This window comes from Eriocheir sinensis, chromosome 63 (genome assembly GCF_024679095.1).
Source record: "Eriocheir sinensis breed Jianghai 21 chromosome 63, ASM2467909v1, whole genome shotgun sequence".
Classification (NCBI taxonomy): domain Eukaryota; kingdom Metazoa; phylum Arthropoda; class Malacostraca; order Decapoda; family Varunidae; genus Eriocheir; species Eriocheir sinensis.
In genome coordinates, this window is record NC_066571.1 from 3,238,083 (window position 1) to 3,262,811 (window position 24,729).

General features: G+C 48.1%; 4 protein-coding genes across 4 annotated transcripts; 1 reads left to right on the forward strand and 3 right to left on the reverse strand.

Moving 5' to 3' along the window:
• Positions 1–995: 995 nt before the first annotated feature.
• On the reverse strand, positions 996–3,534 carry LOC126986779 (uncharacterized). The gene is made up of 3 exons (XM_050843149.1): positions 3,287–3,534; positions 1,132–1,345; positions 996–1,082 (listed from the first exon to the last, which is right to left on the reverse strand). Exons 1-3 carry the CDS (start codon positions 3,532–3,534, stop codon positions 996–998), a joined length of 549 nt encoding a protein of 182 aa, XP_050699106.1.
• A 6,956-nt stretch (positions 3,535–10,490) lies between these two features.
• LOC126986780 (uncharacterized) lies at positions 10,491–11,370 on the forward strand. The gene is made up of 2 exons (XM_050843150.1): positions 10,491–11,270; positions 11,365–11,370. Exons 1-2 carry the CDS (start codon positions 10,491–10,493, stop codon positions 11,368–11,370), a joined length of 786 nt encoding a protein of 261 aa, XP_050699107.1.
• A 465-nt stretch (positions 11,371–11,835) lies between these two features.
• On the reverse strand, positions 11,836–16,025 carry LOC126986781 (uncharacterized). Its single transcript, XM_050843151.1, has 6 exons — positions 15,866–16,025; positions 15,565–15,667; positions 13,702–13,988; positions 13,414–13,574; positions 12,908–13,129; positions 11,836–12,657 (listed from the first exon to the last, which is right to left on the reverse strand). Exons 1-6 carry the CDS (start codon positions 16,023–16,025, stop codon positions 11,977–11,979), a joined length of 1,614 nt encoding a protein of 537 aa, XP_050699108.1. The 3' UTR covers positions 11,836–11,976.
• A 105-nt stretch (positions 16,026–16,130) lies between these two features.
• On the reverse strand, positions 16,131–24,729 carry LOC126986782 (serine/arginine repetitive matrix protein 2-like). Its single transcript, XM_050843153.1, has 2 exons — positions 17,295–24,729; positions 16,131–16,221 (listed from the first exon to the last, which is right to left on the reverse strand). Exons 1-2 carry the CDS (start codon positions 24,284–24,286, stop codon positions 16,131–16,133), a joined length of 7,083 nt encoding a protein of 2,360 aa, XP_050699110.1. The 5' UTR covers positions 24,287–24,729.

Below are 24,729 nucleotides of genomic sequence, written 5' to 3' on the forward strand. Positions count from 1 at the left end.
TTGTCGTGGTCGGTGAGGTAGTGGTTGTGTTGGTTGGTGTGGTGGTGATTGTGATGGTTGTTGTGGTGGTGATGGTGTTGGTTGGTGTGGTAGTGATTTCGGTGATTGTGATGGTTGGTGTGGTGGTGACTGTGATGATTGTGATTGTTGGAGTGTCAAGTGCGGTGACCTTTGTGGTGTCAAGTGTGGTGACCTTTGTGGTGTCAAATGCGGTGACCTTTGTGGTGTCAAGTGCCGTGATCTTTGTGATGTTAAGTGTGGTGATCCTTCTGGTGTCAACTGAGGTGACCTTTGCGGTGTCAAGTGTGGTGACCCTTCTGGTGTCAAGTGCGGTGACCTTTGTGGTGTCAAGTGCGGTGACCTTTGTGGTGTTACGTGTGGTGACCCTTCTTTTGTCAAGTGTGATGACCTTTGTGGAGTCAAGAGTGGTGACCTTTGTGGTGTCAAGTGTGGTGACCTTTGTGGTGTCAAGTGTGGTGACCTTTGTGGTGTCAAGTGTGGTGACCTTTGTGGTGTCAAGTGTGGTGACCTTTGTGGTGTCAAGTGTGGTGACCTTTGTGGTGTCAAGGGTGGTGACCTTTGTGGTGTCAAGGGTGGTGACCTTTGTGGTGTCAAGTGTGGTGATCTTTGTGGTGTCAAGTGTGGTGATCTTTGTGGTGTCAAGTGTGATGGCCCTTGTGGTGTTAAGTGTGGCGGCCCTTGTGGTGTCATGTGTGGTGACCTTTGTGGTGTCAAGTGTGATGGCCCTTGTGGTGTTAAGTGTGGCGGGCCTTGTGGTGTCAAGTGTGGTGAAGTTTGTGGAGTCAAATGTGATGGCCCTTGTGGTGTCAAGTGTGGTGACCTTTGTGGTGTAAAATGTGGTGACCCTTCTGGTGTCAAGTGTGGTGACGTTTGTGGTATCAAGTTTGGTGGGGTTTGTGGAGTCAAGTGGGGTGCCCCTTGTGTGGGGAAGTGTGATGACCCTTGTGAGGGGAAATGTGATGGGTCTAGTGGTGTCAAGTGTGATCGGTCGAGTGGAGGCAAGAGTGATGGCTCTTGAGGGGGTGACTGTGATGGCCCTTGAGGGGGTGAATGTGATGGCCCTTCTGGGTGCAAGTGTGACGAGTCTTGTGATGTCAAGTGTGACGACACGTGTGGGGGCAAGTGTGATGAGTCTTGCGGGGGCAAGTGTGATGGCCCTTGTTGGGGGAATTGTGATGGCGCTTGTATAGGGAAGTGTGATGACTCGTGTGTGGTGAAGTGTGGCGGCCCTTGTGAGGGGAAGTGTGGTGGTTCTTGTGTGGGGAAGTGTGATGACTCGTGTGTGGTGAAGTGTGGCGGCCCTTGTGTGGGGAAGTGCAATGACCTGCGTGCGGGGAAGTGTGGTGTTCCTAGTGTGGAAAGGTGTGGTGGCCCTTGTGGAGGGAAGTGTGATGGGTCTTGGTGGGGGAAGTGTGATGACCCTTGTGGGGGGAGGTGTGACAACCCTTGTGTGGGGAGATATGATGACCCTTCTGTGGGTAAGTGTGATGACCCTTCTGTGGGTAAGTGTGAAGACCCTTGTTGGGGAAATGTGATGACCCTTGTGTGGGGAAGTGTGATGACCCTCGTGTGGGTAAGTGTGATAACCCTTGTGTGGTGTGTGACGACCCTTGTGTGTGGAGGTGTGATGGGTCTTGGGGGGGGGGAGTGTGATGACCCTTGTGGTGTCAAGCGTGGAGTTCGTAGTGAGAAGTTTTCTGATGTTTGTGGTGGCAGATGCCGACGCAATTGAGGTGGCAAATGTGGTTGTTGTGGTGACTCGTGTGGTGAGTGTTGTAACAGTTGTGATTGTGGTGAAAAGTTTTGTGCCTGAGGTAACGTGTGTGCTAGTTGTGGTGATCGTTGTGGTGAGTGTGATGGGTGTGCTTGGTGTTGTGGCAATTGTAACCGTGGTGGCAATTGTTGTGATTGTCGCCATTTCTGTGGATCTGGTATCAAATTTGGATATCTATACATCAAGGTGGGTGGGTGGTTCAAGTGTGGAGATGAAGATGACATATTTCGTCCTCGTGATAAGTGTGACGATGGAGATGTCATACTGTGTCCTCCTGATGAGTCTGGATATGAAGATGATATACTTCGTCTCCGTGATGAGCGATGCGAAGACGAAGTCTGGTGGGAAGTGAATGATTTCTGAGACCTTTGTTGGGAGGAAGAATTGGAGCTTTGCTGTGGATTGGACTCTTGATAAGTCATATTACTGCGTGATGAAGGAGATTCTTGATGGCAAAATGAACTAGTGTAGTCCGGTTGTGAAGGGAAGAGGGAAGATGGACTACTGAGGTAAGACTGTGAAGAGGACTCTCGATGGGAAGACGAACTTGCCTGAGATGACTGTGAAAGTGCCTCTGGATGGGAAGACTGGCCAGCACACGGTGAAGGGGGCTGTGGATGGGAAGACTGACTTGTATGGTATGGCTGTGTAGGGATCTGTTGATGGGAAGACAAACTACTATGATATGACTTTGAAGGGAAATCTTGCTGGAGGGACCGACCAATATGAGGTGAGTGTGATGGAGTAACTCCATGGGAAGATTGGCGAGACCGACCAGTAGGACGTGATTGTGACGTGGTAGGTTGATGGGAAGACTGACTAGTTTGATGCGACTGTGAAGTGGTCTCTTGAAGGGAAGATAAATCACTCCCCCCAGGCATCGGCGCACTTAACCCTGGGAGTTCCATAGTATCCCTTGAGCTTCCTCGTTCTCTTGCTAAAGCTTCTCGCGAAGTCGATGGTCTCTCTGGACCAGCAGAGGAGCCTTGTGCTGGGGGACCCGACCCCTCGCTTGCTAAAGATCCTCGGGCAGTCAGAAGTGAGATGAGTGAGTTTTCATCTGGAACGTACATTGGGAAAGACAGATGTTTGAGTGTCTGAAAGTCTAATTTGACCAGTAATGGTGGAGTGCCCTGCTCCTCCGGTGGGGAAGGTCGAGTTATCTGTGGTGCAGATTGAGTTCTCCGTGGTGCAGATTGAGTTCTCCGTGATGGAGATTGAGTTCTCCGTGATGGAGATTGAGTTCTCCGTGATGGAGATAGAGAAGTGGAGGGTTCATACTCTGCAGTGGAGGGTTCATACTCTGCAGTGAAGGGTTCATACTCTGCAGTGAAGGGTTCATACTCTGCAGTGAAGGGTTCATACTCTGCAGTAAAGGGTTCATACTCTGCAGTAAAGGGTTCATACTCTGCAGTAAAGGGCTCATACTCTGCAGTAAAGGGCTCATACTCTGCAGTAAAGGGTTCATACTCTGCAGTAAAGGGCTCATACTCTGAAGTGGAGGGTTCATACTCTGAAGTGGAGGGTTCATACTCTGAAGTGGAGGGTTCATACTCTGAAGTGGAGGGTTCATACTCTGAAGTGGAGGGTTTAGCTTCCGATGTGGAGGCTTTGGCTTGCGATGTGGAGGCTTTGGCTTCTGGTTTTGAGGGTTTAAGTTTTGGTGGTGTGGTTTTAGCTTTAGATGGTGAGGATATAGCTTTCGATGGTGACGGTCGAGTTGTTGGCGGCGGCATCATCATGGCATCGAGTTTCTCTTGTGACAGTGTTGAGTAAGTACAGAGGAACTGAGGATGTCTGCTGTCTGCTTGCTGTGGTGGCTGCGGCGGTCGTGGCGGTGGTTGGTGTTGTGCACAAGATGGAGTCTCCATGGTGCCAAACTGTTTATGTGGTGATGGGGAGGTTTCTACATCGTGGTCTCGGGGAGATAGTTGTGGTGGGGCAGAATGTGCTGGTGAGGATGGGGGGTTGTGGGCTTGGGAACTCCTCGCCAGTTGGGCGAGGGAAGGAATGGACGATATAGGACGGACGTCACCATATAGATGAATGGTTGTAGAGTTTCTGCGTCTTGCAGGGGGAGAGGAAGAGGGAGAGGATGAGGATGAGAATGGCCTACCAGAACCCCTACTTGCTTCCTCTTTTGCGGGTCTTCTGGAAGATGTGCTTTCATCTGAACAATATCCTTGGCCACCTCTGGCTTCAGTGTCTCTTCTCTTACGCCGAGGATGCGACGGTCGGCCACTTGTCTGTGAAGTCTTCCCTGCACCGTCTGTAAATAGAACAACAGTTTTACAAAATGAGCCAAAATAAATGAAACGTTTAAAACTGTCGTCTATACAGTTGATATGAAATTTGCCTTATTTTTGCATTTATGTTTAGGTGGATTAGTAAAAGAGAAACAGTTTAAAAGTTTGGGTTTTGCAGTTGAAGTGGTGCCTCCCCCTTCAAAAACTATGAAGAAAACACGTCTGGACAAAAATTGCAAGGCCTTGAGAAAATTAATTTAGGTCCAAGTAAAAAAAAAAATTCCTGTAATCTCCTGCTTAGCAATTCCAAGAACACTTGGCAGTGAGGGTGTGCACAACGAGCCCTTAAAATGAAACGGGTACAAAAAGTCTCGAGTAAATCATTGCCAGCTTAAAATAATTGTAGGAAAGTTTCAGGTACAGGAATCGGGGTTTCATGAACAGTGCCTTGTTGACCAGTAGCGGCTATTTTTTTTTTTTTTTTACAACAAAAGAGCCGGCTCAAGGGCAACAAAAAGTGTATAAACAAAAGCCCGCTACTCGCCGCTCCCAACAACAGAAAACAGTAGTGTGGCCAAAAGAGAGGTCAATTTTGGGTGGACAAGGGAGACTACTTTGGACACGAGGCACAGACATGACACACAGGACACAGGATGAGTAGTATGAAGCACAAGATTCAAGGAATGGAGCATATGGTAATGAACACCAAAACTTACACGGAGAAGAGGGACACAGTCAGCGACTCTGGGCAAGTAGATCAAACACTGCAATGGGACTAGGGCATAAAACACGACTTTGCATGATGAGGGATCTGGGTAAATATGGAGATTAACTACTCGCCGCCAATATTGCCCCCACGAGAATAACAACCTTTTCCAGGTCTCACATGCTGTTGTACTTCTCTAGTTTTACCGGCGCATCATACATGTGTGTAGGGGGGTCCAGGATGTGGTTAGGAGGGGGGTCGAGGGGGGAAAGCCCCCGGTTATAGGTTAGGTTATGTAGAATTCGGTTGCATTAGTTTGAATATGCTCCCCCCCTAAAAAAAAAAAAATATTTCCCACGGGTTCCCCAAGATCGTTAGGAGAAGGTGATTAGGCTTTTTCTTTACTTTTAAGTACTTGCGCCTTCGTATTATGGTTGAGGCACATGTATTGCGTCCAGTAATTATAATACGGAGGCATAATATCGTATTTTGGAGGCGCGGAGTCAATCAACACAATTACCGGGACCTGTCGCAGGCAAAGTTTCTTAGTTCGTGCCTCACCTAACAGGAACTAACATGTATTGTTTTGCGCCTCCGAAAACAACAGTGCCCGCTACCCCGTCTTCTTCCTCTCAAGGACAGACGGCGGCTCAGCCGTGATGAAGCTAAGCTCTTCTACATAATTACCTTCGCCTGGTACAAATAAACATGCAAACCTTCCTCACCTGCTGAGGAGTGTTGACGTGGGCGTTGTTCCTCGCCTCCTTCCATCCTGCGTCACACACTGCTCGGATACACGGCCTTGGGCTTGTTGGAGGAGGACGGGGAATGAGATGCACAACCTTGAAGTGAGTGAATCTTGGCCCTTGGAGGTGACTCAAAGTTCCGGGGGGTGACTAGAAGGCGCCCCAGGGATGTCTCGTGACCATGGGGCGTGGCCTGAGACCCCAGAGGCTACGCGACCTCGCAACGACTCGTGGTCCTGCTGTGGTTCGAAATTCCAAAGGGCAAATACAGGGTCTCCGAAGGTAATTTCAGGCCCCAGGGAATGTCTCGTGGTCCTGGGGCGTGACTCGAGGCTCTGGGGGGTGAGAAGCGGGTCCCTGAAGGTAAACTTAGGCCCCAATGGTACCTTGTAACTCTGGGGCGTGATTTGCGGCCCTGGAAGCAACTCGAGACCAGGGTGGTGACTCAGCTCATGACGCCGGAACAAACTGTGGTACTCAATGCTTGATATTCACGTATTGCGGTAAGATTGTACTGTTGTGAGTGGTGTTGATGGAAGTGTTTTCGTCCAGCAGGGCCGTTGGTCGTGGCGGCGGTGCAGACGACGCAGCAACACGCCCCGTACTGAAATCCTTCCCCTGACTGCCAACTACCCACGTCGTCCTCCCCCTCACGGGCACACGGTAAGTTAGATGAGGTACAGCAGTGGCGATTATAATATCAGTCAACAGGTGGCGCTGAGAGCAGAGTAAGGGGGGGAGGCTAGTTTCGTGTGTGTGTGTGTGTGTGTGTGTGTGTGTGTGTGTGTGTGTAAAGAGCCTTATGTTAATTTCATTTCAGTACTTACTTTGATAATTGCTTTGTACACACACTCAAATAAGTAACGTTACATATTCAGCACGATACAAACTAACACCAAGGACAAAGCCATTGATAACAGGCTACTCATGTTGATATCACTGCGTGTGTTGGGTGTGGCTTCACTTGCCTGAATCAAGTGAGCGGGACTCGTAAATGAAGCAGTAGAATTTGAGCTGGCACAGTAACGCTTCATGAAACACACAGGTGGAGTCTTAGTCGAAGTGACTTGATCTGTGTTGTATGTAGCACTATAATATTGTCGTGTTTGGGTGATGAAATTATGCTTTAACACTTCACACACAAGTGAATACTTAAAATTTCGTCCATTTAGGAGAATAATTATTATGATAAACGTCTTGCGTTATTGTTAGACATTCTCTATAGGAGCATCGTATATATTACACATGGTTAGAAAAACAGCACAGGCATGGTTGCTTTTATTGTATTATAATGCTTTTAGCAAAGCTTTTAGCATTGCGTTTTTTTTCAGATGCCCACAGCTTGTTCATGAGAGAAAAGACACGTTCAGTAGAAACATTAGTTCCAGGATGGCACGTTTTGAGCTGAACTATATCTGACATGCGTTGAATGTTGATATTTTTGTCTGACATGGGGGAACACATCTACTCACCGCTGTTACGTATGTCATATGAACATTATTGTTTTATAATTTGTGAATGTAAAGCGTAAACAAGTGGCACTGGCACTCGAATCACTCCGTTAACACTATGGTCATATCTGGTATCTCAGAGTCTCCCTTCCTCTCTATCCCTCCCTTTCGGGGGTCCTGTCCTGCTCCCCCCAGCAGAGCTGAGGTGGTGGGGGTGATCGCACTTTTACCAACCCTGCCGTGATTACCGAGTTGCTCAGTGTGAAACTCGTCGGACCCCACTGTAACGATACTTTTTTGAGTGTATGTACCTAAATACATTTATGCATATAAAACACACACACACACACACAGCCCAAAGAGTTCATGGCTTGAGCAAGTCGATAGATCCTTCAGGAGGTGTTCAGGATGAGAAGGGGGCCGGCAATGGTCCTGCATGGAGACTTGTCCAAAGGAAATCCCGAGGTAACGCAATTCCCGACATATGCCCCCATTGATTGATTGGTTGATTGATTACTGCTATTGCAATTATTATTATTATTATTATTATTATTATTATTATTATTATTATTATTATTATTATTATTATTATTATTATTATTGTTATCATTATTATTATTATTATTACTTTTATCATTTTTATGATCATTATTATTATTATTATTATTATTATTATTATTATTATTATTATTAGTAGTAGTAGTAGTAGTAGTAGTAGTAGTAGTAGTACTAATGGTATTGACAGTAGAATAATTATTATTATCATTGTATTATTATTATTTTTATTATTATTATTATTATTATTATTATTATTATTATTATTATTATTATTATTATTATTATTATTATTATTATTATTATTATTATTATTATTATTTTTATTAATTGTTGTTGTTGTAGTAATACTAGTATCATTATCACCATCACCGATGCAATAAAACCGAAAAGTGCAGCGGATGACAAGTACAACAGTAACATAATGTCTAGACAATAAGAAACGAAAAGATAAGGTATACGATAGTAAATGTGCCACCAGAGGCTTCCCGCCGCTCGGAGGTCGCCTCGTCGGCAGCTTCAGCGTCTCCGCCAGGCGTCAGGTCATGAGCAGTGTTACGGGACCGTCTCAGGTGTCGGTAGGTCGCTTAGTAAGTGTCAGCGGCCTCGCTCCTCCGCCACTCAGCGATCTTGGCGCGTTTGGAGTGGTGGCACTGCAGCACCGCGTCTCTGCGGCCCTTCACATGCAGGGTTCGCTTAATCTGCACGATTTCGAGCCCATAGCTCCGCCGCAGATCCTCGAGGTGGCGGTCCTCCGGGCCTGCGAGGCGACTGATGAATCTATGAGCCATAACCAGGCTGCGGTAAGCGTAGGCAGCAGTGGAGGGCGTGGCAAACAGAGTTACACCGGACCCCCCCCCCCCCTCCTCTCTCTCTCTCTCTCTGTAATTTCCTCCCGTGTGGTCCTTCTCTCTAGCTCTATTCCTCTCTTCTCTTTAACTTATTTTTCTCCCTCTTTCCTTTTCCCTTCGGCCTTCTTAGAGCCCCTTACCTCCTTTTGTTTCCCTCACCTCTTTCTCTTCCTCTTTCATGATCTTCTGTTTCTTCCCTCCTACGCTCTTCCTCCCTCTTCCTTCCCTTATTTACCCTCCTCCCTTCTGCACCTCAATTCTTTAATTATCTCTTTATTTCTTTTTTCTTCTCTTCGTCTCTATCATTCTTTCTTCCCTTATTTTCACTTTTTCCCTTCCATATGTTAATTCTTTTCTTCTTCTTTTCACTTATTTCATTCTCCATTTTTATTCTGGTTTTCTTTCATTCTCCTTTTCTCTTCTACTTCCTTCCCTTTACCTTCTTTTATCTCTTCCTCCTCGTCCTTCCCTCCCCCCTCCTTCCTCACTGCTCCTCTGCTTCGCCTGCCACAGATTAAACAGCCTCATATAATTATATGATAAATAGTAAAAAAAATGGTAATTATAATGGCATTGTTTACGATTTCCACTTTATTATCTATACATTTATTCATATACACGGTTTGCTTGAAATATACCAAGCCAACACTGAAAGCAATGGGTGATGGCACTGTTCGGGGAAAACACTGTAACATGTTCAATGGTGACTTACCCTCCAGGCTGACACGTGTCTGTAGCAGCGCTCATCGCACCGCCGGCGGGTAAGGATTTGTGTTATAGTGTTTGCCTCGACCAATGTCATCAGTTATTGCTGTGAAAATGTTGGCGTGTATTATTTAGGTTTCTGCTATTTTGGTGACGTGTTCGGAGCAATGTTTCGGACAATGTTTGGGGCCAAGTGTGTCCTCGCTCTTGGCTGACACGTCTGCGTTATATTCCCGTTAATCTGTTAATCAATTCGTTCGTCTATTCCTGCCACCAGTTTCCTTTTCTTTTCCTGAGGTTAAAACGAGGTCTTGAGACAAGCTGCCATAGAATTATTATTTGTTTTCTTTGTTCGTTTTCATTTTTCGTGTGTGTGTGTGTGTGTGTGTGTGTGTGTGTGTGTGTGTCAGTGCAGCTCGCAGCACATCATCATGAGGTCGTTAAGGGCCGTGTTGTCCCCCATCAAGGGGATTGGGTGATTAAAAATATACAGTGAGAGGTGGAAAGATTAGTTTGCAAAAATATTAAGGAATTTAGTGCTGCAAGTAACTAGGATAATGAGGAGAAAGGGAAGAACAAGAACAAAAAGGAGGAGAAAAAAAAAAAGAATATAAAGAATAAAACTATAACAAGAAAGCAGTAGAAGATAGATTAGGAAAATAAACAGAAGACAAAACAAAAAGAAGAGGAAAAAGAGCAAGAAGCATCAGCAGGTGTTAAGGTCGAGTCACACATGCATGTTCTCACCCGGTATGTCCTCCCGTATGCCCATACGCGGCCAAACGTGCGTTTTTAACCACGCCCACACAGGTATTGAATTGTGCCGCACAACGTTGCACCTACGTTGCACCTACGCACGTCAGTATGACGTTAGTACTGCGTTAGTGTGACGTAGTGCGTGAGTGGCAGCCGTTGTGCGTTGTACTTACGTTGTGCATACGTTATGTGGACCTACTGTATGGACATACTTCCAGGTAGTACGTGAAGGGTCACGCAAGCATAACGTCTTTACTAGGTATGGTGACGTAGGTGGTACGTCAAGTGCCGTCAGAGCTACGTCAGAGCTACATAAGAGCTACGTCAGAGCAACGTCAGAGCTACGTCAGACTTTCGTCAGAGGTATATCAGCGCGAGGTTGGTGCCAGGCATGCCTCCTCTATACTCCCAGGTATAAAAAGGGTGCTGGGCGGTACCTGACAGTCATTCACCATCCAACCTTCACCAGAGCAGCACTATGGACGACACCATGAGAGATTCATTAGCTTTGCTGAGGGGCCGGCATAGGGGCAATGCTAAACTCAAAAAAGCCCTGAAACTGTATGTGGTACTCAAGGTGACCAAAGCAGTCGTCGACTACTGTGAAGAACAACAAGAAGCACAGAAACGTCGCCGAAAACGACGGAGGGTATGGGTGGAGCCCTATTTGCAACGTCGGATGGAACAGGGTCACTACAACAACCTGATGGAGGAATTGGCCAACGAAGCTCCTGAACTGTTCAAGAATTACACCAGGACAAGCAAAGCCCTGTTTGATGAGATTGTTGAACGCGTTACGCCGCACATCAAGAAGCAAACAACGTGGTGGAGAGACCCCCTCGAACCTGGCCTGCGTGTTGCCATCACACTACGGTTCCTAGCAACAGGGGACAGCTACATGACTCTGCAGTACAGCTTCAGAGTTCCCCACAACACCATCAGCGGCATTGTGCCAGAAACCTGCCGTGCAATTGTCGCCGAGTATGGAAGTGAAGAGCTCCGAACACCACAGACACAGGCGGAATGGCTCCAGGTTGCAGCGGGCTTTTGGGACAAGTGGAAGTTTCCCAACTGCATAGGTGCCATTGACGGGAAACACATCCGCATCAAGAATCCACCTGGAGGAGGGTCTTACTACTATAACTACAAGAAGTTCTACTCAATACTCCTGGTGGGCATCTGCGACAGCCAATACAGATTCCTCTACGTCGACGTGGGTGCCATAGGGTCCGAGTCAGATGCAGGGGTGTTCGCCCACACACAGCTGAAAGAGCTGGTTGAGCACTCTAAGGCCCACATCCCCCCTGCAGGACCTCTACCAGGCGATACTGATGGCAAGAAGTGCGACTACTTCTTCGTTGGAGACGATGCCTTTGCCCTTCGACACTATATGATGAAACCATACCCACTTCGGTCGCTGACGGTTGATGAAAGGATCTACAACTACAGGCTGAGCAGGGCACGTCGAACAATTGAGAATGCCTTTGGGATCATGGCCAATAGGTTCCGGGTCTTCCACACACCCATATGCCTCCGACCCGATAATGTTGAAGCTGTAGTGATGGGAGCGTGTGTGTTGCACAACATGTTGCGCAATAGAGTACTTTCGGCCAGCAGCCTGAGCGATGCGGAGGATCCCAACACACACAACATGGTAGATGGAGACTGGAGAAACGACCCACCTGTTGGCACCCCATTACCATCTATTCATGGCCGTGCCAATGCTGCCATTGCAATTGCCCAGAGGAACTATCTGAAGAAGTATGTGACGTCACCCCTAGGAGCTGTTGCCTGGCAAAACAATATGATATAATAATACATTGTGCCACACTATGTACTGTAAATACCCAATAAAACAAAAAAAAAAAACATGTGTTTCTTTTTCTTATATTAGTTTGTTTATAATTATGTTATATTATTTTATATTATTTATTTATAATATATTTATTTTATATTTATTTCTTTATATTTTATATTTATTTCTTATTGCCTAATAACTGTTAATAGGAGAAGGAAAAATGGAGTAAACTCAAAATAAACATTTATTTATTCCTTTCAAATTATTGTGTACATTTTGTTTTATTACATAAATTTTATAAGCTGAAGGAAAAATGGAGTAAACTCAAAATAAACATTTATTTATTCTTTTCATATTATAATAAAAGCTAAAAGTCCGCTGAAGAGGTCGGCGTATGCAGTGTTGTAGTACTTTGTTGCGGAGGAGCCTTTGCTGGAGTAGAGGCTGTGGAGGCTTGGCCCGGCAGCTGCATGTCCATCAACAGGGACATGTTGAGGTCGGTGGTGTTGTTTGCAGGAACCCCAATGCTGCTTGTAGAAGGGCTCCTGAGGAGATACTGTTGCTGCAACAATTGCAGCTGCTGGGGGGTAACCGATGTCACCGCTGGTTGGCCCTGCTGCCGAATGGAAGGGAATGTGGCAGGGAATGTGGCAGGGAGCTGTGGCACTAGTTGTGGCTGTTGCTGTTGTGGCTGTTGCAGCTGTTGTTGCAGCTGTTGCAACTGCTGCAGCTGTTGTGGCTCCAACATTAGTAGTTGTTGCTGTTGCTGTTGGGGCTGGGCCTTGGGCGGAGAGGGGGCAGGGCAGTACTCAGAGTTAATTATGTGGTACTTTAGGTCATGTGAGGCCATTTCAGCACCTTGTTTGGTCGCCTGCTCATATTTTCTGAGGCAGGCGGTGATCTCCATCCTGAAGATGGGCATCAGGCTTGGCCCAACCTTCAGTAGCATGGGGAGCAACGATTCCAAAAAGTGCCTCGCCGCCTCTGTATCCCTGTCCCCACTCAGCTCCTTGAACTCCGACAGGAAGTGTTTGGCCCCATCGATTACCTAGGAAGAAAATTACCCAATCGAATAGATTCTAAAATTCTAAAATTAGTTGATTTAATGAATGTAATTAGATGCAGTTGTATTACTAGTCAATAGTAACCATAAAAACATGTTTTTTTTAATTAGTTGAAACTTTACGTAGTGAATACCTTTGTACAGATTTCTTTTGGGTTTTTATTTCATACAAAATTTAGAACTTTATTACTACTATACCTGCCTTCCTTTTAAACAAAATTAAAACACAACTCACCGAGTCAATTGCCGCTCCTGGCTTCATTGGGGGGTGCTTCCTGGTTCGGGGTTTTCTTGGAACCTTGATTGCAGGCACCACCACTACCTCCTCGTCCTCGCTGGCCGGCGAGGGTGTGTCCGGGTCGCCATGAGAAACCCCTACCCCTGTAGTCGTCGCGGTTGTTGTGGTTGTTGTGGTTGTTGTGGCTGCGGTGGTTCTGGTGGCAGGAGTGTCGTCGTCCTGGAATGGATTGGCAATCAATTAAAATGCACGGTCAAATATGCATATATAGTTTAGATTAACAAACATATTTTAGGTTAATTTTTTTTTATTTCACTAAAGTGTATAAATTAGTATGTTGACTTGGTACGTTTTTATATAGTTTAAATTAACAAACATATTGTAGGTTAAATTTTTTTTAATTTTACTACATTGTATAAATTACTATGTTGACTTGGTACATTTTTATATAGTTTATTATGAAATTATTAACAAACACATTTTAAGTTAAAAAATTGACTCACCGTTGGTAGACCTAGTGTGGCCGTTTTGTGTTGGCGTACTATGTGCGCCTTGAGGAAGGGGAACAGCTCAAGGATCCATCTCTCGGTCCGTGTGCCTCTTGGAGCCCGTTGCTTGGCCGCTGACGGTGTTTGTGAGCCGCCCATAGCGGCTCCTGAGGGAGCTGAACCAGGTCCGGAGGTCGGTCCCTGAGACTGGGGGTTCCAACTTGGCCCCTTGTTCCTCCCAGGCCCTGGCGATTTTGGCCTTGTCCTTGTAGGCCGTCTTGCCCCTGTTGTAAATAAACTCGCCCTCCACCTCGAGCCACTGGGCCAGGGCCCTCTCCTGGGCATCAGTCAGGATCACTGAGGGGTTCTTCTTCCTCCTTTTCTGTTTCTTTTGAAGAGCAGGAGCAGGGCCCTCGCCCTGGGAGTTGGACGAATTCTCCTGCGGGCTCCTATCCCTCCTCTCAAACACAGCAGCGGCCGAATCATTAAGGAGCAGCTCAACAGAGGGTGATGAAGCTCTGCCTGAAGGAGGAGGGGGGCCTTCGTCGTCCTCGGCACCGACAGGCGAAGAGGGATTGTCCTCAAAATCACTGGGGAGGTCATGGGCAGGGGTAGAGGTGACAATGGGCCTCTTCAAGCCCTTGGACCCTTTACTTCCCTTTACCATGTTGAATAATAAACACGCAACACAATGCACTATACACAGTGGTGGCTCTGAAGGGTGAGGTGTAGTACATCCACGGTATAAACACGCAACACAGTGGTGGCTCTGAAGGGTGAGGTGTAGTACATCCACGGTATAAACACGCAACACAGTGGTGGTACATCCACAGGGTACGGCTCTCTCTGTCACACTGAAGCCACGTTGCCGCGCCGCTGCCTTAACGCTACCTGGCGGTGGCGTGGGTTGGCGTGTTTGGCGGGGAAACAGCCACAATACGTGAAGATGGCGTTGGGCTTCCTTAGCACTGACGTTATACATTACGTATGTTCACGTATGTTCCGGTTGCCCCTAGGCTGGCCTCCCGTGCGCCCAACGTATAGTCAAGTACAATCACGGATACGTGACGACCCACGTATATTGTGAGCTGCCCACAATATACGTGGCCCTCGCCGTACCGCCAGGTATCCACGAGGTACCGTTCATACGGCAAGGTACGTCCTAGGTTGCTGGGACGTTTCCACAATTACTGCGTTGCACGAACCAGCGAACTGCGTTGTACTGACGTTATACGTGCACTTTTTGATACGTGATAATACGGCTGGCCTAAACATGCATGTGTGACTGGACCTGATTCCAACGTATGACTTCTGCTGGCGCACAGGTGGACGTGTTTGCTTGACAAGACACAAGGGGGGATGTAGGGGTGGAGGGGGTCGGAGTAGCGGTGGTTGTCGGTGTGGAGGGGCCGGAGTGGCGGTGGTTCTAGAGGTGGTTGTAGGGGTGGATGGAAGGACCTTATCAGGAGTGATGTACCCGAGGAGGTGTTTGCTATTGGGAACACTATCATGTTCTCATCGGTAAAGGAAAGACCACAACACGGGCAAACTTTTATTTTTTCCTTCGACATTCGTCACGTCATCTCATACTTCTTTATACGAATAAGTACTAATAAAAGATAAAATATTAAAAGATTTACAAGTACTTACTAATGTAAGCTGTCGTCTAGATATCAAAGAGGCAACGAAATATTTCACGGTTTTCTTAAAAACAATATTGGTAAAACATTTCTTAGTCATTTATGCAATGAATTACTCATTTACAAACTTTACACCAAATCATTATTCTCTCCATTTTTCTTAAAACCTTAGAAAATTGGTAAAACTAATTATATTCCAGCAGATTTAAAAAAGTACACAATTTGTGTTCGTCACATTAAGGAAAGGTAGATAACTAAAAGAAAATCACTTAAAGAAACAGGAAACATGAAGAGGGTGAGTGTAATATGACTCAAGAATAATGAAACACTGTATACAAATGGACAATGACAGTATGAAACTTTCCCCTACACTATTTCTTTCCACACTTCATCCTGCGACGCTGCCATTTTTTCGCCTAGTCTCCCTCGCACGTAGAGCAGCGTTGTGTGTGCACTGCTGTGGCTGAGAGCATCTTGTCTGCACGCCTCTTTCCTTACTTCTCCGTGTCGCGATCCTGGGAGTGACTTGCTCCTGGTGGGGAATCGGTTGTAATCTGTTGAGCGGGAGGACTTGGGCTTGGTATGGGAACGTTTGGGAACGGTACCCGGGAGGGGCTGTGACTCAGACTCTGCGCGGAAATCATTGGAAGCTCAAAAGCAGGGGGACTTGGACTTCTCGGGGAATATAATATAAGCGCTCCTCGAAGGGGAGAACATCTAACTGAAACTGATGACATCTCTTGTGGGGGGGAAGATGGACCTTGCGGGGAAAGTTCCGACCTCTCTGGTCCGGGGAGACTTGAAGATGGCAGGGGAATTCCTAGCACCTCTTGTGGCAGGGGAGTTGTATTTAGCGGGGAACCTTGTGACCCTTCTGGGCCGTTGAAGCTTGTATTTAGGGGGGAGACTCGTGACACTTCTGGGCGGGGGAAACTTGTACTTGGCGGGGAAACTCGTGACACTTCTTGGCGGGGGAAACTTGTACATGGTGGCGAACCTCGTGACGCTTCTGGGCGGGGGAAACTTGTATTTGGTGGGGAAATTCGTGACACTTCTTGGCGGATGAGGCGTGCACCTGGGACAACTTGCATTTCAGGGTGGCGGGGACTCGGACTTAGCGCAGAAAGTTTTTGTTCTCTGTGCATTTCCGGTAGTTGGGAATAATCCCTTGGCGGCGAAACATCTGGAAGTTCTGCAAGTGGGAGACTCTGATTTAGCTGGGAAAGTCGTAATAATCCCTGCATTCGTGGTAGGGGGTGATATTCTCTAGGCGGGGAAACATCTGAATTTTCTTCGCGGGGGAGACACTGACTTAGCATTTCTGGTGGGGAGGGATAATCCCTAGGGAGAGAAACATCTGGAATTTCTACTTGAAGGGAACTCTTACTTCGCTGGAAAAGTGGTTGCAGTTTCAGCCTTTGAGGTAGCAGATGACTTGCACTTGGTGTTGAAATACATGGCATTTCTGTGCGATCAGAGTTTTTATTAGGTGAAAAAATTCCTTTCACATCTTGGCATGGGGGGCTTGGATTTACTGATGACTTTAATTGTGGTCTCGAAATTCGTGGTGGGGAAAGTTTTTGCATTTCTGTACACGGGGGATTCGAAGTATATGGTGAAAGGATCTGTGATCTCATCCTTTGTGGTAAGGAGGGCATTGTACTTTGCGGGGGACCTCTTGCAGATGAAATTTCGGCTTGTAGAGGACTAAGACTCATTGAGGAATATCCTGACGTCTCTGGTAGGCTTGGACTTATTCTTGGCTGGGTTTCTTTTGCAGCTCGTGTAAGAAAAGGACTTTGACTCTGATCGATAGGATTGACCCTGGATTTCCTCTTGGTGAGGGACGAACGGATTTTGGTGGAAACGGACCCTGACTTTACCACCAAGGAATTAGACTCTGCGATGGAGAATTTAGGCCTAACGGAGGGAGAACTGGAATGTGATTTAATGGGAGCTGTCTCAGACCCAACGACACAACTGGACTTAGTTTTTGTGGGAATGGACTTTAAGGGGATTGACTTGGCAGAGGACGACGTATTTTTGATTGTGGGAAAGACTGATGAAGTGTATGATTTTTCTCTGGATGACTTGGACTCGCCCAGAGTAGTAGTTTCGGCAGAAGAGGAGCTGGTCTCCATAAGGGAGGGTTCGTACACTGATGAAGAGCTAGATGTGCCATGGGAAGGAGATCTGGACCTGACAGAGGATGACCTGGACTGAACAGATGATGACTTGGACTTGACAGAGGGTGACCTGGACTGGGCAGAGGGTGATCTGGACTGGGCAGAGGGTGACCTGGACTTGTCCGAGGATGACCCGAACTTATCCGAGGATGACCCAAACTTGTCCGAGGATGACCTGGACTTGTCCGAGGATGACCTGGACTTGTCCGAGGATGACCTGGACTTGTCCGAGGATGACCCAAACTTGTCCGAGGATGACCCAAACTTGTCCGAGGATGACCCAAACTTGTCCGAGGATGACCCAAACTTGTCCGAGGATGACCCAAACTTGTCCGAGGATGACCCAAACTTGTCCGAGGATGACCCAAACTTGTCCGAGGATGACCCAAACTTGTCCGAGGATGACCCAAACTTGTCCGAGGATGACCCAAACTTGTCCGAGGATGACCCAAACTTATCCGAGGATGACCCAAACTTGTCCGAGGATGACCCAAACTTATCCGAGGATGACCCAAACTTGTCCGAGGATGACCCAAACTTGTCCGAGGATGACCCAAACTTGTCCGAGGATGACCCAAACTTATCCGAGGATGACCCAAACTTGTCCGAGGATGACCCAAACTTGTCCGAGGATGACCCAAACTTGTCCGAGGATGACCCAAACTTGTCCGAGGATGACCCAAACTTGTCCGAGGATGACCCAAACTTGTCCGAGGATGACCCAAACTTGTCCGAGGATGACCCAAACTTGTCCGAGGATGACCCGGACTTGTCCGAGGATGACCCGGACTTGTCCGAGGATGACCCGGACTTGTCCGACGATGACCCGGACTTGTCAGAGGATGATCTGGACTTGTCAGAGGATGATCTGGACTTGTCAGAGGATGATCTGGACATGTCCGAGGATGATCTGGACTTGTCAGAGGATGATCTGGACATGTCCGAGGATGATCTGGACATGTCCGAGGATGATCTGGACTTGTCAGAGGATGATCTGGACATGTCCGAGGATGATCTGGACTTGTCAGAGGATGATCTGGACTTGTCAGAGGATGATCTGGACATGTCCGAGGATGATCTGGACTTGTCCGAGGATGATCTGGACTTGTCCGAGGATGACTTGGACTTGTCCGAGGATGATCTGGACATGTCCGAGGATGATCTGGACATGTCCGAGGATGATCTGGACTTGTCAGAGGATGATCTGGACTTGTCCGAGGATGATCTGGACATGTCCGAGGATGATCTGGACATGTCCGAGGATGATCTGGACTTGTCCGAGGATGATCTGGACATGTCCGAGGATGATCTGGACTTGTCCGAGGATGATCTGGACTTGTCAGAGGATGATCTGGACTTGTCCGAGGATGACTTGGACTTGTCGGAGGATGACTTGGACTTGTCCGAGGATGACTTGGACTTGTCCGAGGATGACTTGGACTTGTCCGAGGATGACTTGGACTTGTCCGAGGATGACTTGGACTTGTCCGAGGATGATCTGGACTTGTCCGAGGATGATCTGGACTTGTCCGAGGATGATCTGGACTTGTCCGAGGATGATCTGGACTTGTCCGAGGATGATCTGGACTTGTCCGAGGATGATCTGGACTTGTACGAGGATGATCTGGACTTGTACGAAGATGATCTGGACTTGTCCGAGGATGATCTGGACTTGTCCGAGGATGACTTGGCTTTGTCCGAGGATGACCTGGACTTGTCCGAGGATGATCTGGACTTGTCAGATGATGATTTAGAAGAAGACTTATGAGGATTAGATTTTACCTCGACGGTGCTAGAATCCTCGATGCGAGACGAGTCTTCAGAAGGCCTTACGTACTCGATGATCCAATTTTCCTCTTTTCTCTGTTGAGTGAAGCGAATCTTGGTTAGCTCTTTGGGTACCCACTGATACCGCGATGACAAGTTAAATGGCTCTTCGGACTGAGGCTCCTCTTGTAATCGGGAGAATTTTGAAGGGGTCGAACCAGTCCCAGATGAAGTTGACGGGAGCGACTCTTCGGGCTGTGGTCGCTTATTAGGCGATTTCAGAGTCCTCTGCACGACGCCCGGAGATGTTGATGACTTTTGTAATAAACCAGGCAGGCTTTGTGAGTAATGTACTGCCTCTTGCGGCACCGTCAGGCCTTGTCTCAACAGTACGGGACTCTGACGACTTGGTGCAGTGTGTTCCGACAGTGATGAATGTTCAGTGTCCTCAGCAAACTCTTTTATTGTGGACATCTGTGGAGTGAGGCAACTCTGTGTGTCATGTGCTGGTAACCCTGGCCTAATGTGCTGCTGCATGGCCGCCGCATTCGCCAGGAGATGCAAACCCATTGGAGAGGGGTCTCGTGAAGCACCTGACTCTAGTGACGGGGCTGATGGGCCTGGAGACATGGGTGGTAGCCTGGATGTTAACTGCGGTGACTGTGATGGATAGTGTGGTGCTGGTTGTTGTGATGGATGAGGTGGCGATTGTGATGGTTTGTGTGGTGGTGATTGTGATGATTGTGATGGTTGGTATGGTGGTGATTGTGAGGATTGTGAGGATTTTGATGGTTGGTGTGGTGGTGATAGTGAGGATTGTGATGGTTGGTGTGGTGGTGATAGTGATGATTGTGATGATTGTTGTGGTGGTGATTGTGGTGGTCGGTGAGTTAGTGGTTGTGTTGGTTGGTGTGGTGGTGATTGTGATGGCTGTTGTGGTGGTGATGGTATTGGTTGGTGTGGTAATGATTTAGGTGATTGTGATGGTTCTGGTGTCAAGTGTGGTGACCTTAGTGGTGTCAAGTGTGGTGACCCTTCTGGTGTCAAGTGTGATGGCCCTTGAGGTGTCAAGTGTGATGACCTTTGTGGTGATCCTTCTGGTGTCAGGTATGATGGCCCTTGTGGTGTCAAGTGTGGCGGGTCTTGTGGTGTCAAGTGTGGTGACCTTTCTGGTGTCAGGTGTGGTGACCTTTGTGGTGTGAAGTGTGGTGACCTTTTTGGTGTCAAGTGTGGTGACCTTTGTGGTGTCAAGTGTGGTGACCTTTGTGGTGTCAAGTGTGGTGACCTTTGTGGTGTCAAGTGTGGTGACCTTTGTGGTGTCAAGTGTGGTGACCTTTGTGGTGTCAAGTGTGGTGACCTTTGTGGTGTCAAGTGTGGTGACCTTTGTGGTGTCAAGTGTGGTGACCTTTGTGGTGTCAAGTGTGGTGACCTTTGTGGTATCAAGTGTGGTGACCTTTGTGGTGTCAAGTGTGGTGGGTTTTGTGGAGTCAAGTGGGGTGCCCCTTGTGTGGGGAAGTGTGATGACCCTTGTGATGTCAAGTGTGATGGCTTTTGTGGAGTGCAGTGTGGTGGCCCTTGTGAATAGAAGTGTGATGACCCTTGTGAGGGGAAATGTGATGGGTCTAGTGCTGTCAAGTGTGATGGGTCGTGTGGAGGCAAGTGTGATGGCTCTTGTAAAGGTGACTGTGATGGCCCTTGTGAGGGGAGATGTGATGGGTCTAGTGTTGTCAAGTGTGATGGCTCTTGTGGGGGTGAATGTGATGGCCCTTGTGGGGGCAAATGTGATGAGTCTTGTGTGGGCAAGTGTGGTGGTCCTTGTTGGGGGAATTGTGATGGTCCTAGTGTGGGCAAGTGTGGTGGTCCTTGGGGGAGGAATCGTGATGGCGCCTGTGGAGGGAAGTGTAATGACTCGTGTGTGGTGAAGTGTGATGGCCCTTGTGTGGGGAAGTGTGGTGGTCCTTTTGTGGGGAGGTGTGATGACCCTTGTGTGGGGAGGTGTGATGGCCCTTGTGTGGGGAGGTGTGATGGCCCTTGTGTGGGGAGGTGTGATGGCCCTTGTGTGGGGAGGTGTGATGACCCTTGTGTGGGGAGGTGTGATGACCCTTGTGTGGGGAGGTGTGATGACCCTTGTGTGGGGAGGTGTGATGACCCTTGTGGGGGGAGGTGTGATGACCCTTGTGTGGGGAGGTGTGATGACCCTTGTGTGGGGAGGTGTGATGACCCTTGTGAGGGGAGATGTGATGAATCTTGTGTGGGGAGGTGTGATGACCATTGTATGGGGAAGTGTAATGCCCTGCGTGTGGGGAGGTGTGGTGGTCCTTGTGGAAGGAGATGTGATGAATCTTGTGTGGGGAGGTGTGATGACCATTGTATGGGGAAGTGTAATGCCCTGCGTGTGGGGAGGTGTGGTGGTCCTTGTGGAAGGGAGTGTGATGGGTCTTGTGTGGGGAAGTGTGATGACCCTTGTGTGGGGAAGTGTGATGACCCTTGTGTGGGGAAGTGTGATGACCCTTGTGTGGGGAGGTGTGATGACCCGTGTGGTGAGAAGTTTTCTGATGTTTGTGGTGGCAGATGCCGACGCAATTGAGGTGGCAAATGTGGTTGTTGTGGTGACTCGTGTGGTGAGTGTTGTAACAGTTGTGATTGTGGTGAAAAGTTTTGTGCCTGAGGTAACGTGTGTGCTAGTTGTGGTGATCGTTGTGGTGAGTGTGATGGGTGTGCTTGGTGTTGTGGCAATTGTAACCGTGGTGGCAATTGTTGTGATTGTCGCCATTTCTGTGGATCTGGTATCAAATTTGGATATCTATGCATCAAGGTGGGTGGGTGGTACAAGTGTGGAGATGAAGATGACATATTTCGTCCTCGTGATAAGTGTGACGATGAAGATGTCATAATGTGTCCTACTGATGAGTGTGGATTTGAAGATGATATACTTCGCCTCTGTGATGAGCGATGTGAAGACGAAGTTTGGTGTATAGGTGTATGGATGTGTTGATGGAGAGACTGACTGTCATGAGACGGTGAAGGACTCGTTAGATGAGTAGGCGGTAAAGTAGATGATTTCTGTGACTTCTTTTGTAGTGATCGTTGTGGTGGGTGTGCTTGGTGTTGTGGCCGTTGTAACCGTGGTGGCAATTGTAGTGATTGTCGCCATTTACGTGGATTTGGTATCAGATTTGGATATTTACGCATCATGGTTAGTAGGTAGCTTAACCGTGAACATGAAGATGACATATTTCGTCCTCGTGATAAGTGTGACGATGGAGATGTCATACTGTGTCCTCCTGATGAGTCTGGATATGAAGATGATATACTTCGTCTCCGTGATGAGCGATGCGAAGACGAAGTCTGGTGGGAAGTGAATGATTTCTGGGATCTTTGTTGGGAGGAAGAATTGGAGCTTTGCTGTGGATTGGACTCTTGATAAGTCATATTACTGCGTGATGAAGGAGATTCTTGATGGCAAGATGAACTAGTGTAGTCCGGTTGTGAAGGGAAGAGGGAAGATGGACTACTGAGGTAAGACTGTGAAGAGGACTCTCGATGGGAAGACGAACTTGCCTGAGATGACTGTGAAAGTGCCTCTGGATGGGAAGACTGGCCAGCACACGGTGAAGGGGGCTGTGGATGGGAAGACTGACTTGTATGGTATGGCTGTGTAGGGATCTGTTGATGGGAAGACAAACTACTATGATATGACTTTGAAGGGAAATCTTGCTGGAGGGACCGACCAATATGAGGTGAGTGTGATGGAGTAACTCCATGGGAAGATTGGCGAGACCGACCAGTAGGACGTGATTGTGATGTGGTAGGTTGATGGGAAGACTGACTAGTTTGATGCGACTGTGAAGTGGTCTCTTGAAGGGAAGATAAATCACTCCCCCCAGGCATCGGCGTACTTAACCCTGGGAGTTCCATAGTATCCCTTGAGCTTCCTCGTTCTGCTGCTAAAGCTTCTCGCGAAGTCGATGGTCTCTCTGGACCAGCAGAGGAGCCTTGTGCTGGGGGACCCGACCCCTCGCTTGCTAAAGATCCTCGGGCAGTCAGAAGTGAGAAGAGTGAGTTTTCATCTGGAACGTACATTGGGAAAGACAGATGTTTGAGTGTCTGAAGGTCTAAGTTGACCAGTAATGGTGGAGTGCCCTGCTCCTCCGGTGGGGAAGGTCGAGTTATCTGTGGTGCAGAATGAGTTCTCCGTGATGGAGATTGAGTTCTCCGTGATGGAGATTGAGTTCTCCGTGATGGAGATTGAGTTCTCCGTGATGGAGATTGAGTTCTCCGTGATGGAGATTGAGTTCTCCGTGATGGAGATAGAGTTCTCCGTGATGGAGATAGAGTTCTCCGTGATGGAGATAGAGTTCTCCGTGATGGAGATAGAGTTCTCCGTGATGGAGATAGAGTTCTCCGTGATGGAGATAGAGTTCTCCGTGATGGAGATAGAGTTCTCCGTGATGGAGATAGAGTTCTTCGTGATGGAAATCGAGTTCTCCGTAATGAAGATCGAGTCCTCCGTAATGAAGATCGAGTTCTCCAAGGTGAGAGTTCACCTTCCGAAGTGGAGGGTTTTCCTTCCGAAGTGGAGGGTACATATTCCGAAGTGAAAGGTTCGTACTCTGAGGTGGAGGGTTCAGCTTGCGATGTGGAGGCTTTGGCTTGCGATGTGGAGGCTTTGGCTTGCGATGTGGAGGCTTTGGCTTGCGATGTGGAGGCTTTGGCTTGCGATGTGGAGGCTTTGGCTTGCGATGTGGAGGCTTTGGCTTGCGATGTGGAGGCTTTGGCTTGCGATGTGGAGGCTTTGGCTTGCGATGTGGAGGCTTTGGCTTCTGGTTTTGAGGGTTTAAGTTTTGGTGGTGTGGTTTTAGCTTTAGATGGTGAGGATTTAGCTTTCGATGGTGACGGTCGAGTTGTTGGCGGCGGCATCATCATGGCATCGAGTTTCTCTTGTGATAGTGTTGAGTAAGTACAGAGGAACTGAGGTTGTCTGCTGTCTGGTTGCTGTGGTGGCTGCGGCGGTCGTGGCGGTGGTTGGTGTTGTGCACAAGACTGGGTCTCCATGGTGCCAAACTGTTGATGTGGTGATGGGGAGGTTTCTACGACCTCAGAGAGTTGTAATGGCAGAGATATTTCTATGATGGTGGTTGATAATGGTCGTGGTGGTGGTCGATCTCTTTCTGGTTGTGATTGGGAGAGTGATAAGGGGGCTCTTATGGACTCAGGCTCTGGTCTACTTGATGATTGTCGTCCTCGTAGGGGTACTAGTCGTCCTCGTTGCGAAATTGATGTTGGTACTTGCATGAGAGCCGAGGATTGTGCTTGTGCTTGTAGTGGTGGCTGTTGCTCTTGTGGGGGTGGTGGTGGTGCTGGAAGTGGTGGTGGTGGTGGTGGAAGTGGTGGTGGTGGTGATGCTGGAAGTGGTGGTGGTGGTGGTAGTGGTGGTGCTGGAAGTGGTGGTGGTGGTGGTGCTGGAAGTGGTGGTGGTGGTGATGGTGGTGATTGTGGGGGTGGTGGTGATGATGATAATGGTGGCGGTGGTGGTGGTGATTGTGGGGGTGGTGGTGATGATGATAATGGTGGCGGTGGTGGTGGTGGTGGTGGTAGCTGTGATGGCGGTAGTTGTGGTGGTGGTAGTTGTGGTGGTGGTGGTAGTTGTGGTGGTGGTAGTTGTGGTGGTGGTGGCGATTGTGGTGTTGGTGTTGGTGGTGTTGGTGGTGATTGTGGTTGTGGTTGTGGTGGTGGTG